Source organism: Phacochoerus africanus, chromosome 6 (genome assembly GCF_016906955.1).
Source record: "Phacochoerus africanus isolate WHEZ1 chromosome 6, ROS_Pafr_v1, whole genome shotgun sequence".
NCBI lineage: Eukaryota > Metazoa > Chordata > Mammalia > Artiodactyla > Suidae > Phacochoerus > Phacochoerus africanus.
Genome location: NC_062549.1, coordinates 51,548,452 through 51,564,699, shown reverse-complemented (window position 1 = coordinate 51,564,699; position 16,248 = coordinate 51,548,452). Strand labels below are relative to the sequence as shown.

Below are 16,248 nucleotides of genomic sequence, written 5' to 3'. Positions count from 1 at the left end.
CTAGCATCCATGAGGAAACGGGTTTGATCCTTGGCCTTGCTCAGTGGGTTAAGGATCTGGTGTTGCTGTGAGCTGTGGTGTAGGTTTCAGACATGACTTGGATCCCATGTTGCTGTGGCTCTGGTGTAGGCAAGCCACTATAGCTCCTACTGGATCCCTAGCCTGGGAACCTCCGTATGCTGTGGGTGTGGCCCTAAAAAGACAAAAAAAAAAAAAAAGGCAGAAGACGTGAATAAACATTTTCCCAGAGAAGATACACAGATTTGAAACAGACACATGACAAGATCCTCAACCTTTCAAATCATCAGAGAAATGCAAATTAAAATCATAAGATATCACCTCACATCTGTCAGAATGGCCAGCCTCAAAAAGTCTATAATAATAAAATTTAGCATGTGGAGAAGAGCAAACCCTAGTACACTGTTGGTGGAAATGTAAATTGGTGCAGCCATTAGGGAAAACAGTATGGAATTTCCTCAAAAAGCTAAAATTAGAACTACCAGGAGTTTCCATGGTTGCACTGTGGGTTAAGAATCTGAATGCAGTGGCTCATGTTGCTGCAGAGGCACAGGTTCAATCCCCGGCCTGGCACAGTGAGTTAAAGTTTCCAGCATTGCCACAGCTGTGGCATAGGTTGCAACTGCAGCTCAGATTCAGATCCTTGGCCTGGGAACTTCCATATGCCATGTGCACAGCCACAAAATTAAAATATATAAAGAGAGAGAGAGAGAACTACCATATGATCCAGCAATTCCATTCTTAGATATATATCAAAAGAAAATGAAAACATTACTTTGAATAGATGCACATACCCCAATATCCATAGCAGCATTCCTTAAAATAATGATGACTGGATAAAGATGTGGTATGCTAACCAACCATAAAGAACAAATTTCTGCTATTTGCAACAAAGTGGATGGACCTGGAGGGTATCACGCTTTGTGGAATAAGACAAATACTGTGTGTTATCACTTATATATAGATTCTAACAATTTTTAAACAATGAATGAATGTACCAAAAGAGAAGCAGACTCTGATAGTTATAGAGATCAAACTATCAGTTACCAGTGGTAAGAGGGAGAGGGTGAGAAGCAAGACAGGGATAGGACATATAGAAGTATAAACCTCTAGGTATAAAATAAATAAGCTAAAAAGATATACTGTACAACAAATATAGGTGATATTTTATAGTGATTTTAAATGGAGTATTATCTGTAAAAATACTGAGTTGTACACCTGAAACAAAGTAATATTGTAAATCAAATATACTTCAATTTTAAAAAGAATAGAAATATAAGGTTGTACATATGAAACATATAATGTTATAAATCAGTGCTTCCACAATAAAAAAAAATTTAAAAAGGAGATAAATTAAGGGATAGTTTTTAAATTTTTATTAGTCATATTTACATTTATGTATTTAATATTTACATTTCCAACCCAATTTGTCCTATGAAAGCAAAAATGTGGTAGAAAATACATATCCCTCTAACATAAGATATTTAAGTACAATTATGTGATTATTTCAAATCTTAATTTATCCTTTGATCTCAGAGGTGAATAAATAAGCAATTTCTCACTTTTTATTTCTGATGCATTAGAAACACCAATGGTATCAATTTGCAGAAGCTCTGATCTAGTTACATTACCTAACATCTTGCAAAATAAAATGTCAAATCAAGTGCAAAGATATGTTTAAATTTTATCACCTTGGATCTTTCAAGTTTATAATTTTAACATACCACATAGCTGAAACTTCTGCATTCAAATACTCCCCCCCAATAATTTTGTTTACTCAAATAATCTTCCTTGGTTACTCTCTTCTCCCTTCTCTCTCCCTCCCCCGCCTCCCATTCTCTATATAAACACACTCATTTGGGGGAATAAATCCTACAATTTGCCCAATACCTCACCTTTCCAAAAATAGTGCTGGGAGAAATACTGTGAACATGCTGGGGGAGAATTTGTAGCTGTTTTCTCTGGTATTATTTATCTCAGTGTATACCTAAAAGTTTTCTTTTTTTTTAAAGCCTACTCTAGAAATCTCTGGACACAATTCAGCAATTTCTCATTCCTCTGTTGACAAGGAATTTTGAAATTTATGGACAAACATGCTGGAATAGGTCAATTAAGAGAAAGGTGATTAAGCTGTGGTTTCTGAAAAATATATCATGATCTAAAAATGATATAATTTGGGAGTTTCCTGGTGGCCTAGAGGTTAAGGATTTCACATTGTCACTACTGTGGTGCAGGTTTTGAACCCTGGCCTGGGAATTTTGGCATGCTGCAGGCATGGCCAAAAATAAATAAAATAAAATAAATTTGATATAAACTGTCTTGAATTTCCAATTTTGATTAACTCTCATAAGAAAGTACAATGGAAAAGCAAATCATCATTTATCAAGACCGCAAACCCAAAAGTATTAAATATTTCACTTTACAAATTCTCCTTAGTGTTTACATGCAATTATATGCTACTTGGCAAATATTTACTTTATTATTGAATTGTTCAAGTCTTTTTAAAATTTTTGTTAATGACAACTCATGTTTTTAAAACTTTTTCTATGCATAAATAATCACAATATGATGAATTCCTGGACTGTTGGACTTGCTTGCTATAAAGACAATTAAAAATTATATTTGTATTACTATGTATCAAATGACACAAAATTTAGTTACCAACCTTCTAATCACATATACCAGAAAAAGACAGACTGAAACGATTTAATGAATTGGAACAAGATCATAGTTTGCTAATACAAATAATTATGCACAATGTAAGCTCCATTAACCACAAACTACAGAACCACACCATCACGGCAAAGCGAAAACTGGCCCAGATGTGCCAACTCAGTAGCCTTTCTAATCCAACACTGACATATTTGAGCTCAGAGTCTAAGGGCATTTGCATTGCTGTTTGCCTAGATTTTCCAAACCATCTTAGTTCTTGATTCCACACCGCTATTGTGTGGATCAAATAATCCCTAGTCACAAAAATACGCTAGGGAGTGACTCCCCTGGCGTCCAGGTTATGAGCGTGGTCAGTCATTCCACATGCTTTGAGGATGAGCTATCTTTACCATGATGAGAGATTTCCTTTTCACGTTTTGTAATCTCCAAATACAGAATCTTAGCATCAAGAAAAGTCAAAGTAATTTTAAAAATGTATACTACAACCTTATTCAAAATATCATTGAAATTAGGCTGATCTCTTCTTGCTGCCTTTACTTTTTTTTTTTTAATTGAAGAAAAATTTTTGCAATATACTCTTAAAATGTAAATATCTTCTGCATTTCTCCTTCAATGTGAACTATAACCAGACATTTAAAAACGTGTTTTTACCACGTGCACACTGGATATGCCAGTTCAAGTCTACTTTTGCGTGGGTCACTGTATCATGAGACAACTTGGGAGTGCTAGATCAAAATACAAAGCAATTCTGGAAAGCTTTTCCTCTTTTTTTCCTTTCAATCTTTCATTATGTCTTGGAAAATGAAGTCATACGTTTTAAACGATATGACTCACTTTAGGTGCCTGGCTTTCGAACACTCCAGAACATTCTCGATTTTTCCTGAGGAGAGGTACAGCTCACAGAGTTGGTAAATCAGTTCCAAGCTCCTGCTCTATGGTAACCTGGATCCAGACCTCTTCCAGATTCCCATGACCCAGCCCTGGCGTCCTGCAGACCAAAGGGACCCGCTTAAATTGGGGAATGCCGCTTGGTGTGGTTCAAGGCACCCTGCATCTTCAGTCTCTTAAAGATAACGGAATTAAGAAAACCAGCCCTCCGGCCTCTTTCGTCCCATCCTTTGCTCCTAAGATTTTACAAGTTGCCTGCAAAGGAGTCAAACATGGGTCAGGCAAACAAACGTATTCTTTCCAGCCACGGTAACCGGATCGCTGGAGCGAAATAAACCCGCAGAAGCATCCAGAGACCGCGGCCAGACCGCCAGCCTGCACTAAAAGCAACTTCTAAGAGCGGCTGCAAGCGCCGCCTGAGTGCAGCTTTTAGTTGGACGCTAGACACGACTACCCCACCCTATTCCCCCTGCCCCCCCCCCCAAAAAAAAACTGCGTGGAGGAGGGACTGAGGGAGGAGGAGGCGAAAGTCGCCTGCATTTCTGCACGTTGGCGCCGGTGGTTGGAAAGCCCTGCAGCTTTAGGACGCTGGAGGGAGGGATAGAAAAGCCAAGAGCGGCGCCTGCAGGGGGGGGGGCTCCGCCCATGTGCCCCCACCCCGACAGCTGTGCAGCTCTTGGAATTCATTGGCTTCCCCCACCCCGCCTCCCAAATACCACCCCAATCCTGTTTAGCCCCCCGCCCCACCCTCGCTGACCTAATAAGGCCATGCAAGTGTGTGGGGGGAACCTATATAAAAGGTGTGGGTTCGCGGGGACAGTGCACGGCGTGGAAGAGAAAGCAGCAGCCGTCCAGTGCCCACGAAGACGACCATGGCCAAGGAGTGGGGCTACGCCGACCACAATGGTGAGCTTGAGATGGTGCTGTTCAAAAAGGGGGCAACTCTAGAGAGTGCATTGAAAAATCGGGGAGGCGGAGTCGAAGGAAACTAATGTTCACTGAGCACTTACAAAGTGCCAAACGCTGCTGACCCCTTTTACCTTTATCTCACTTAGTTCTCCCCAGTGTGAAGCTGTTATTACTCCCATTGGGGGAAACCAAAGCACAGAGAGGCTGGGTACCTTGCCCAGGTCACAGAGCTTCTGACTGAGAAGTCAGACCTCTGAGGTCTAGTTCTGACTGTCCCCTTCTCCCTGATTCTGGGCAAGCACTTAACCTCTCTGAGCCAGGTGATGGTATAAGCAGCTCTGCCTGCAGCTCCTGCCTACCCATGGGAAAAGGAACATGGGTGTGCTCTGAAATCCATTTGGGGTCGGTGTTATTTTATTCCAGCTCTAGGATAGAAGAGGACATTAGTAAAACATGTGATGAAGTCCATTTCAAAAATAAGCCTTTGAAGCTATCTTCTTGAGCAAGTAGAGGAAATAAACAGAGTTAAATACAGTCTCCAGGTACACTGTTAACAAAGTTATGAAAAGGTCTTAAACTGTGAGCCTTGGGTTGCCTAATCTGAAATCCAGGATCTTTCTGCAATCATTGTCCAACCTCTGTGTATTTTACTGGTTTAGTCAATTAGAAAGAAGGCTTGGATTGCACCACCAAATAAGTAAATCCCCTCAATTTCATTTTCTAGGTCCTGACCACTGGCATGAACTTTACCCAATTGCCAAGGGAGACAACCAATCGCCCATTGAACTGCACACTAAGGACATCAAGCACGACCCTTCTCTGCTGCCCTGGACAGCATCTTATGACCCTGGCTCTGCCAAGACCATCCTCAACAATGGGAAGACCTGCAGGGTTGTATTTGATGATACTTATGACAGGTCAAGTAAGTATGACACTTAAATAGAGACACATGGACCATATTGGCAAAATGTGATTTATGGCACAACAACAGAATTAGTAGGAAGAGGGGGATCTTCTCTGAAAATGGAAGAATTATGTTTATACATTGGAGGGGAATGTCTCACTTTCTAACCTTGGCCACTTTGCTCCTGCAAAATGGAGCAAAGGTAAAAGCTGGCAGTGCATAGCGAGGTGCTGGTAGTGGGTCCAAATGAGTTTTCTTGAGGCACTGATAATCTAAACCTGAGAGGTTTTTTGCTTCTTAACCATGGCTCGGAGAATAAGACCACCATTCCCACACATGGCACAGATTCCATTCTACAAAGCAAGGAACAGAGCAAAGACACCAAGTGGATAATGTCTTCCCCTAGTGTGCGAGTGGGGGCCAATCCAAGGGAGAGAGCAGACTCACTATATGAGTCAAGAAGACCTAAGCCTTCTATGCATCAGTGGAGTTCATTTGACTAATTTTGCTGAGTGTTTTTGAAGAATCTGACAATTTCTTCTTGAGTTGTGATTTGTATAAAAATGAAAAATTGCATGTTTAAAAAAAACTCTTTATTTCACCTGTACTCTTTGGCAAATCAGTGAAATAAAAGGTTAATTAAAAATGTTTTATTTCACTGTAAATGAGGTAAGAACCTAACTTTAATATTTTGTTGCTTGATGTACAGTTATACACTTTCTTTTTTATAAAAAAGTTAAAATTATCCTTGTTGATGTACACAAATGAATATTCTCAGTAATGTTGTAAGTAAAGACTAACGGTCATACTTTCTACCTACTAACAGTTTCCAAGTAAGGAATATGATAGAAATGTATGTTTTCTTAAACCATAATCTCATAACTATCTGTTAGCCTTTCCCCCTTCTCCATTTAAATCCAGTTTCATTCTGGAGAGTAAACAACAAAATTAAACAGTATCTATTAAGTTGAATCATATGAAAATGCCTTTTTGTAAGCAAAAATGATTGAATATTGACAATTTCATATGGTTCATCCTAATAAATTGGACTCGTATGTTCAGATAATAACTGTTCCTCGTGGTTGGACAGAAAAAATTCAGTTAATCAAGCCACTTATGACCAAGCATATACAAACCTTGCTATGTCATTTTAGACCTATACTGTGGCTTTCAGTCTGCTATTTAAGTAACAATAGTTGATCAGTCCTTTCTAGAATAGCTGATCTGAATCCTATTTTGATATAGCTTACATTACTAAATTTTGACTTTAGAGTTTTTGTACAGTTCTCAACATCCTTTAGAAAATATTTGAACTTGGAGTTCCCGTCGTGGCTCATTGGTTAGCAAATCCGACTAGGAACCATTAGGTTGTGGGTTCTATCCCTGGTCTTGCTCAGTGGGTTAAGGATCCAGCATTGCCGTGAGCTGTGGTGTAGGTCGCAGATGTGGCTCAGATCCCTCATTGTTGTAGCTCTGTTATGGGCCTGTGGCTACAGCTCCGATTGGACCCCTAGCCTGGGAACCTCCATATGCCGTGGGAGCGGCCCAAGAAATATCAAAAAGACAAAAAAAAAAAAAAAAGAAGGAAAGAAAATATCTGAACTTCTGAATCACTGCCAGGCTGAATGAAGTTAAACCTAAGTTGAGGTATTTGGACTGCAAACTCAAATTCATGCTACCAATAATCACCCAGTTTAGCTGTCCACATTGCTTGGCTCCCTGGGAAATTTTGGAATTTTCCATTTCATCTCGTGAATAAACACAATCTGAACTAGACATGGATGAAAGTTCTTGCTTGTAGTCTCGAAGAAAAGTGTAGTTGGAGGCAAGGCATGGAGAAGGAATTCACATTTGCTCAGCGATTACTGTGCTGGGCACTGCGATGAACACTTTAAAGTCCTTAATCTCATTTAATCCTCACAGCAGCTTTGAAAGGTTAGTATTATTATCACCCTCAGAGAGATGCAAAAACGGGTTCAGAGAAGTTTAGCAACTTGCCTGAGATCACACAACTAGGAAAGGGTGGGAGCTGGCGTGGGAACCTCAGTCTGTCTGATTCTCAATTCTCCTGTTCTCCCCACTGCACCATGCAACAGACTCATGCTTTGATTGTTTTAATTGGCCATCAGCTGTTTTAATTTATTTTCAAAACTGTTAAGTCGACATTTAAAAAATAAAACAACAAGCAAATAAAATCAGAAAGACAGAAAAGAGAAATCATTTATTTTGATATACCCCAAGACTTGGAGAGAGACCAGTATGTTTGGGAATGGCATCATCAGCCCAGACCGTCAAGCCTGGGCTGTAACAGCATTGGTTTAAAGCAGGACTGTGTGAAAAGAGCCTGAGTTCACTGCTGACCTAGCTTCTCTGAATCACAGTGCTGAGAGGTGGTCCTCTCACTGCAGCCTACCGGCTTCGCCAGTTTCATCTTCACTGGGGCTCCTCAGATGATCACGGATCTGAGCACACCGTGGATGGAGTCAAGTATGCAGCAGAGGTAGGCAGAACTGCCATCACCCCCTCTGGATCTCACCCAGTGAAAACTGAAAACTGAAAGATAATGACAGAATAGCATCTCCCACGTTTGTTCCAAGCCTGTAGTTGCGAAAAGAGCTGCAATGGTTTTAGCATAAGATCAAGTTACCAAACATTCTAGGAGAGTATAGATGGGTTAGGGTCATGCATGAAGATTTTCAAAGTTATATATAGAAACTGTATAGCAACTTAATAGTAATTTTAAATAGGGCAGAATCCTGAATGGAACTGAAAAGATAAGGATAGTTAATACTTATTAAGTGTCTACAAGTATTAACTCATTTGATCCTCTCATCACACTATGAGATGGTTATGATGAGGAAACCGAGGCACTGGAAAGTTACAAGTCACACTGCACATGAATGCTAGACCTGGGGTTCTACCTTATGCTGATTGGCTTTAGAGTTCATCATCTTGTCCAGTACCCTAAGCTGCCTCTTTTACAAGAGTGAGGTGTTTTAAAAATAGCACTTAGTAAATCTGGCTAATGCTCATGCTCTAGTCTCTTAATAAAGGATGTGCATATGTGTGTGATTTTATACATAGATAGATAGATAGATAGATACACACACACACACAATTTAATGAGTTAAGCCATTACTCTCTGCTTCAGTTAACCCACTAAAGAAAACCCATGATTTGTAGCTCAGATGGAGGCATCAAATTTCAAGGAAATAAGACAAGCCTCCTGCATGTTCCCTGTATAAAGCCAAGCATTTAAGGGGGTGACAAATGCCCTGGAGGTGAGGATAATTCCATTTGCACTGCCAGACTCTTTTCCAGAGGTAGGCTCTGGTCAACATAGGAGCTGAGATAGGAACCTTGGAGGCACTTTTAGGTACTTTCTTAGGCAGAATCATTAGGCAGTTTAACTGTTGGTTAAACTAAAGTGGAGGAGACCTAGAGAACTTTCCTGTGATCGTTCTATATCTCTACAGCCCATCTTGAAAGCCAGTGACAGGATGAATTAATTGAGAATGTCTTCCACATAGCTTCCCCTGAAAATGGGGAAAGTTTAGTATATTTCTCACAGATGTAGGCAAGGCTTGTAGTTTGGTCTTTACATGGGGGATTATTTCACACTTTTGGTCGCTAATAAAATAGTGTTTAACTGCTATGAACTATTGTTTTCTCTTGCCATTCTATATAACCCCATGCCAGAAATTTGGCTAATTTAACTGGTGCATGTTTTAGCACCTTAACCTTAGTAAGATAAGGTTACCACTGGGTTCTAGAGCAATCATTGCTGAAAGGAGCAAGATATACAAAGACCCAAGACTTTAACCCCTTATATTTCCTCTCCTACTTTCCGGTTACTTGTGATTTTAGGAGGTTAGCAAATTCCTGTTTATAGCTCTATGTTTCACTGTTTGCTTTGATCAGAAGAGCAATGTTAAACAAAACTAAAATAAATATTTTGACCTGATTTAATAAAAGTTCAGTTTTCATCAGTTATCTATTACACAGTTCTAAATCTATCATGTTTATGCATTTTTTATTTGAACCATTAAAAGTTTCACCAAATTTATTGCATGTTCATTTTTAGAATTCTGTCAACTTTTATGAGAGTGGGCAGTAACCTTAAAATGTGTAATTATTGCATTTATAGTGAATAATTTTATACTTAGTCTCTTATGCTATGAGTTTACCTCATAACCCTTAGTCTTTGGTTTTAGCTCCATTTGGTTCATTGGAATTCAAAGTATAACAGTTTTGCAACTTCTCTGAAGCACCCTGATGGAGTGGCTGTAGTTGGCATTTTTCTGAAGGTAAGGTAAAAATTGACCATATTTTTTTTAAAAGTTTAATTTCTTATCAATGCTTAGGTTTCACTCTTTTTATTTAAAGGAGAAAGAGGAACGAATTTCAGTACTCATTCAACTAATCAAGATATTTCTGCTAAGACAAGCTCAAAATGTTTTGCTCTCCCTTAAAAGCATACCTTTTGCCATACTCTAGTACTCCTAGCACTTGTAAATTTTCCCAAGATGGGGGATGTATATATGAATGTGTGTGTGTGTGTATGTGTGTGTGTGTGTGTGTGTGTGTGTGTGTGTTCCACATGTAGTGGAGACAGGACTTTTTTTTTTTTAAGCTTTATTGAAATAGAGTTGATTCACGAGGTTGTGATAATTTCTGCTGTACAACAAAGTGATTCAGTTATGCATGTACACACATCTATTCTCTTTCAGATTCTTTTCCTACATAGATTATCATGATTATTGGGTAGAGTTCTCTGTGCTATATAGCAGGCCTCTGTTGGCCAATCATTCCATATACCTGAGATGGAGCCTTTGAAGGAGCATATTATGGTGGGGGTGAGGGCAAGGACAGCATTGTTCTTTACCCTTTCTTGCCACTCCACATCAATTGCACTGGAAACCAGAAAAGCCAATGTTGGGAACCACAGTGATGCCAAGTCCCTGGCTGGATGTCCCCTGGGCTTAGGGTGGCCACCACTCACATGATCCCAGGCTAAGATAGCACATGGAATGTGTGTGTTGTTGAGCCAGCCTTGGTTTAGAGAGGACTTAGTGTCATTAACACACGAATTTAGTGGTAACATAATCTAGATTTTAAGCCAGAGGTGAAAATCTAGCTTCTTTCTTTTGGAATGACCTAATTTGTTTTATGTTCCGAATTCATTGGGTTGTTTTCAGTGCTTGAACAGAAGACTACAGGAAGTGAAGTGGGTCTGAGCAGAAGGACAATGAGTATAGTTTCAGATCCATTGAGTCCAGCTCTAATCCTATTTTTAAGAAAGTGGAATGACTTTTCAGAGAAAGTCAAGGACATAGAAGTAAATCAACCTATAATTTTGTGGTTTTGTATTTCAGAGGCCTGGAGTCCTAGTTCAGAAAGTATGTACTTTAAAATGTTAAGGGGGGAATAAATTTATGTTTTTGCTTAGTACAAGATATTCTGGCAGATTTATAAACAGTAGTTGTAGATGGATGGATGGATTAAAATCAGTTTTTAAGACATACCTAAATTATGGAGAAGAGAGAAATATAATTGTTGGTTTTCTTTTCCCTCTTTTCTTTCTTTCTTTCTTTCTTTCTTTCTTTCTTTCTTTCTTTCTTTCTTTCTTTCTTTTCTTTTCTTTCTTTTCTTCTCTTTCTTTCTTTCTTTCTTTCTTTCTTTTCTTTCTTTCTTTCCTTTCTCTTCTCTCTCTCTCTCTCTCTCCTTCTTCCTTCTTCCTTCTTCCTCCTTCCTTCCTTCCTTCCTTCCTTCCTTCCTTCTTTCTAACAGATAGGACATGAGAAAGGCGAGTTCCAACTAGTTCTTGATGCACTGGACAAAATTAAGACAAAGGTAAAAAAAAAAAAATCATTTCCCCCCAGAACATAAAGCAGGGTGTCACTTTTTACGTTTTCAAGTGTATTTCTCTCACCTAAAATCTGTTACTAGGTTTGGTGAATATGCTAAGTGTACATATAAAAACAAATGCCATTATATTTGCATGTATATTTGCCTTTTAGGGCTGCACTTGTGACAAGCTAGGAGTCCAACTGGGACTATAACTGCCGGCCACAGCAACGCCAGATCTGAGCCATGTCTGCTACCAACACCACAGCTCACTGCAATGGTGGATCCCTAACCCACTGAGCGAGGCCAGGGATCAAACCCACAATCTCATGGTTCCTAGTCAGATTTGATTCCACTGTGCCACGATGGGAACTCCCTAATTACATTTTTTTTTCTTTTTTTTTTCTTTTTTTTTTGTTGTTGTTGCTATTTCTTGGGCCGCTCCCGCGGCATATGGAGGTTCCCAGGCTAGGGGTTGAATCGGAGCTGTAGCCACCGGCCTACGCCAGAGCCACAGCAACGCGGGATCCGAGCCGCGTCTGCAACCTACACCACAGCTCATGGCAACGCCGGATCGTTAACCCACTGAGTGAGGGCAGGGACCGAACCCGCAACCTCATGGTTCCTAGTCGGATTCGTTAACCACTGCGCCACGACAGGAACTCCCCTAATTACATTTTTAATGAAGTATTTGAGACAGAAGTTGAAGGGTTCCCCTGACCAATACACACACACACACACACACACACACACACGTGCAGAGATAGTAAATGTTTGGATTCTAGTGTTTCCCTTTCTCTCCTGGGCAGCAGCTGTATATTTTAAATCTTTTTAAAAAATCAGAATATGTAGGAGTTCCCGTCGTAGCTCAGCAGTGACAAACCCGACTAGTATCCATGAGGACTCGGGTTCAGTCCCTGGCCTCGGCTGTAATGAACCTGAGGATGTGGGTTCAATCCCTGGCCTAGCTCAGAGGGTTAAGGATCCGGTGTTGCCATGAGCTGTGGTGTAGGTCGAAGACACCGCTTGGATCCCACATTGCTGTGGCTGTGGTGTAGGTCAGTGTCTACAACTCCGATTCGACCCTTAGCCTGGGAAATTCCAAATGCCACAGGTGTGGCCCTAAAAAGAAAAAAAAATCAAAATACATTTATTTTATTTTTTAATTTTTTAAAGGTTTATTGAAGTATAGTTGATTTACAATGTTAATTTCTGCTGTGTAACAAGGTGATTCAGTTATGCATATACACTTATCCATTCTTTTTCAGAATCTTTCCCCGTATAGGTTGTCACAGAATACAGAGTAGAATTCCTTTTGCTATAGAGCAAGTCGCTGTTGACCATCCATTCCATATATTTTAAATAGTAACAGTAATTCTTCTACTTAACAGACTCATTTTAAATTGTCTTTGAGACTGTTCTTATCAATTGCTGTATAACTTTATAGTCAGAGAAAGTGTTCTAAGTATGATATTGAACAAAAATGCAAGTTTGTCTTGTATCATCAAGAACCATAGCATTAACTCATACGAAATACTTATGTTACAGTTTAGATATTAGTTTCTCCTTCTTATTGAGAAATGATAGGTTTATAGTTCTATCTAGAGTGAATAAAGAATAAAATATTACAATGACTGTGCCAAAGTCATATCATGCTAAACCGGCCTCCCCCCTCTGCCTATTACTTCTGAAAGGCACTTTCTTTGTTCACATATCGCCGTCGCCTTCTCTGCTGCATTTGAAATCCATTCTCCCAAAAGGGTGAGACGCTGGGGGAGGGGGGGAGTGCGCATGCGCCCCTTCATGGCCTGTGCCTGTACCCTTCCCAGGGCAAGGAGGCACCCTTCACGAACTTCAACCCATCCTGCCTGTTCCCTGCCTGCCGGGACTACTGGACCTACCATGGCTCCTTCACCACGCCGCCCTGCGAGGAGTGCATTGTGTGGCTCCTGCTGAAGGAGCCCATCACCGTGAGCTCCGACCAGGTGAGCAGTGACCACGGGCGGGCCTCGTGAATACCGGGACTTAACCTTCCCGGTTGAGTCTGTAAGATACAGGCACTATATCTGTATATATCTGTATATATTTCAATATTCTGAAAATGTAAAGCTTTGCTAAATAGATATTCACCGAACAGCTCTACCACTAGAGATTTTATAGTTTTGCCCCAGTTAATTATGATTGGCCTGGTAACTTTCTAAAACTCGACTTCCAAAGGGTACCAGGAGAAACATCAAGCATTTGAAGATGGTGGTGATGCTGAACAATGCCTGAAACTTGTGCTTTAGAAACACTGGAGGGTTCAGATCCATATGAGTTAGTCTTTGCTGATTTGGAGAACTCTCAAATACCGAGCACTGGTTAGGAGATGGGATAGCAAATACAGGCCTGGGAAGAAGGTGCTGATGGAAGGAATTGAACCTTCTTAGGAGGTGTAGACTAGTTCCCCAGTTTTATAGCTCAATAAGTTGAGGCTCAAAAATGTTAAGTAATTTGTTCATGATCACAGTCAAGGGCAGGATCTGAGATGCCTGTCTGTTTTCAATGCCTGACCTCTCTGCTCAGGCCTTTCTTCTAAATGTTCATGTAAATTGACTCCATAAACTTATATGATGAAGGCTAATTGAGCTTATTCTTTGCCCTGATACTGTCTTCCCCTACCTAAGGGATAGATTTCATACCAACCCCTCAAATTAAAAGAATTTTTCAGAGTTCAGGAGAAAAAGATTTTGACCAGAAGGCATGGTGATCCTGTATAAAATGAAACATGTTTTTATAAATTTTAAAAAAAGAGCATTATATTATTCAGGAACTAGTAACCAAATAGCTCTGGACTGAACATTAGGGTCAGGTTTTGTGTTTTGCTTCTCTTGTTTAGAGAGCTAGCGATTTCTAACTCTTTGTCACACTCATAGTGTCCACTTGGTATGAATGTCTGCATCTCCCCATGCCCTTTGCAGATGGCCAAGCTGCGAAGCCTCTACTCCAGTGCGGAGAACGAGCCCCCCGTCCCCCTGGTGAGGAACTGGCGCCCCCCACAGCCTATCAAGGGCAGGATAGTGAAGGCCTCCTTCAAATGAGGCTGCTGGAGCTTGCCCTCTTCAGGAAAGGAAACCTGCTACTGCAGAGCTTGGTTCCTTGCCTCCTTTTGGTGCTCCTTATTCCAAGTATTATTTCATTTTTCCACACTGAGCAATGAAGGTGAGAGCTGCAATCACCAAGAACCAAAATTACTATTGACAGATCTAATACGAAAGCATTTGGCCTTTGTAAGAATCATCTTTCCTGTAAAAGAAAACTCTTACTAAGTTTCAAAGAAAAAGAAACAGAGGTAGAAAAGATGGAGAAAAATGGCTGTTGGGCGCCATTTTGTGTCATCTTAAATTTCGCACAACTTCAGTTTTTACTCTTTTCATGTTACTAGTTATCAATCTTAAAGAAATAATGAGTAATTCTATATGAGGAGTAGAGGTATATGAAGATCATGTAGCAATTACACATAAGCCAGAAATTAAAATAACTGTGGACATCAAGAATTGCAATGATGCTGTGTGTTTTAACCCTTAAATAAAACCAACTAGAGGTCCATCATTTATTAAAATTGGAGTTCTGTAAAAAAGGGCTGGTTTTAATAATGAAAGTAACACATTTGACCGGGATTAAAAAAAAAAAAAAAAGACCCATTTTTTGAATTTTTTCTTCATAAAGATAGTTGACTTTATCCTATTTCTCTTTACCTGAAGGAGGGCCATTTATTTTTCTTTTTACTACTTTTATCTTTGCATGCTTATTAAAATAAAAACTGCCTCTGCTATCTTTCCATTTTGAGGGTGGGATTAATGATTCCTAGAACACGCAGGAGTGAATGACTGCACTTGAAGTAAAGGCAGTTGTATTGATCATCAAAACTAATAAAGATGTGAATGCGAACAATTGTGTTGTGTGGTTTGTATTTTGTGGTTTGTTTATTTTTTGCCTTTTAGGACTGCAGCTGTGGCATATGGAGGTTCCTAGGCTAGGGGTCAAATAGGAGCTGCAGCTGCCGGCCTATGCCATAGCCACAGCAACTTGGGATCAGAGCAGCGTCTGTGACATACACCACAGCTCACAGCAACAGCAATACCAGATCCTTAACCCTCTGAATGAGGCCAGGGATTGAACCCGAATCCTCATGGATACTTACTAGGTTTGTAATCCGCTGAGCCACAATGGGAACTCAGAAGATTGTGTTTTTAAGGAGAGTGAACTTTGTAAGTTTGTTTTTATAACTGAAGGGACTCAAATTCTGAGTTTGATTTGAAGCTACATTGCTGATGGCTGAGGCAATTAGTGGGGGCTTTCTGAGGAAATTGCAAACAAGAAGAGGAATGTGTAGCCATATATTTGAGAGTGTGGACTAGTTTCCAGAGGTGTCAGAGTTGATTTTGGATTCTGAGATCCATACCAGTATCATGGTTGCTAATTTAAGGGCATGGAATCGAGTCAGACTGTAGCCTTCATATCCTTATTTTTTAAATAACACAGATCCATACATTGAGACCTTCAAAACATTTAATGTCTATAGACAGAAAGTCTTAATTTTGTAGCTAGTGGCTTTGATATATCTCTCATCATGTCACTGGCTAATATGTTAACTTACTTTTGAAAATGGCAGCCATAATTGAATTACCCTCAGGAATGAAAATGGTATTGGGTCAGGAGAGTCCTGCGATGCTTGAAGTCAAGTCATGGGACAGAGTCCTAGGAGGCTCACATTATTTAATAGATTACCACTTGGGTGAAGTAAAACCAGGTTGGTCAGTGCAAACTGGATGTGTTAATTAAATCCCTTGAAATTAGAAGGTGTGGAGCTTTCATCAATTAGTGGTAATACACAAGCTGATTCTCTCAGGGTACTTGCCTGGTAATGCTGGGAGCATGGTAGAAAGGTATCCAGTATATGCTTTGTGTGACAAAAGGAACATAAGACTTAATTTCAGCTCCAGTAGTGTTTCCTCAAGGATATAGGC

The 16,248-nt window shown here is 39.9% G+C and overlaps 1 protein-coding gene across 1 annotated transcript; it reads left to right on the top strand.

The window, feature by feature from the left end:
- Positions 1-4,248: 4,248 nt before the first annotated feature.
- Positions 4,249-15,172, top strand: CA3 (carbonic anhydrase 3). Its single transcript, XM_047782946.1, has 7 exons — positions 4,249-4,485; positions 5,213-5,410; positions 7,774-7,892; positions 9,607-9,699; positions 11,183-11,245; positions 13,069-13,224; positions 14,200-15,172. Exons 1-7 carry the CDS (start codon positions 4,452-4,454, stop codon positions 14,317-14,319), a joined length of 783 nt encoding a protein of 260 aa, XP_047638902.1. The 5' UTR covers positions 4,249-4,451; the 3' UTR covers positions 14,320-15,172.
- The last annotated feature ends 1,076 nt before the right edge of the window (positions 15,173-16,248 follow it).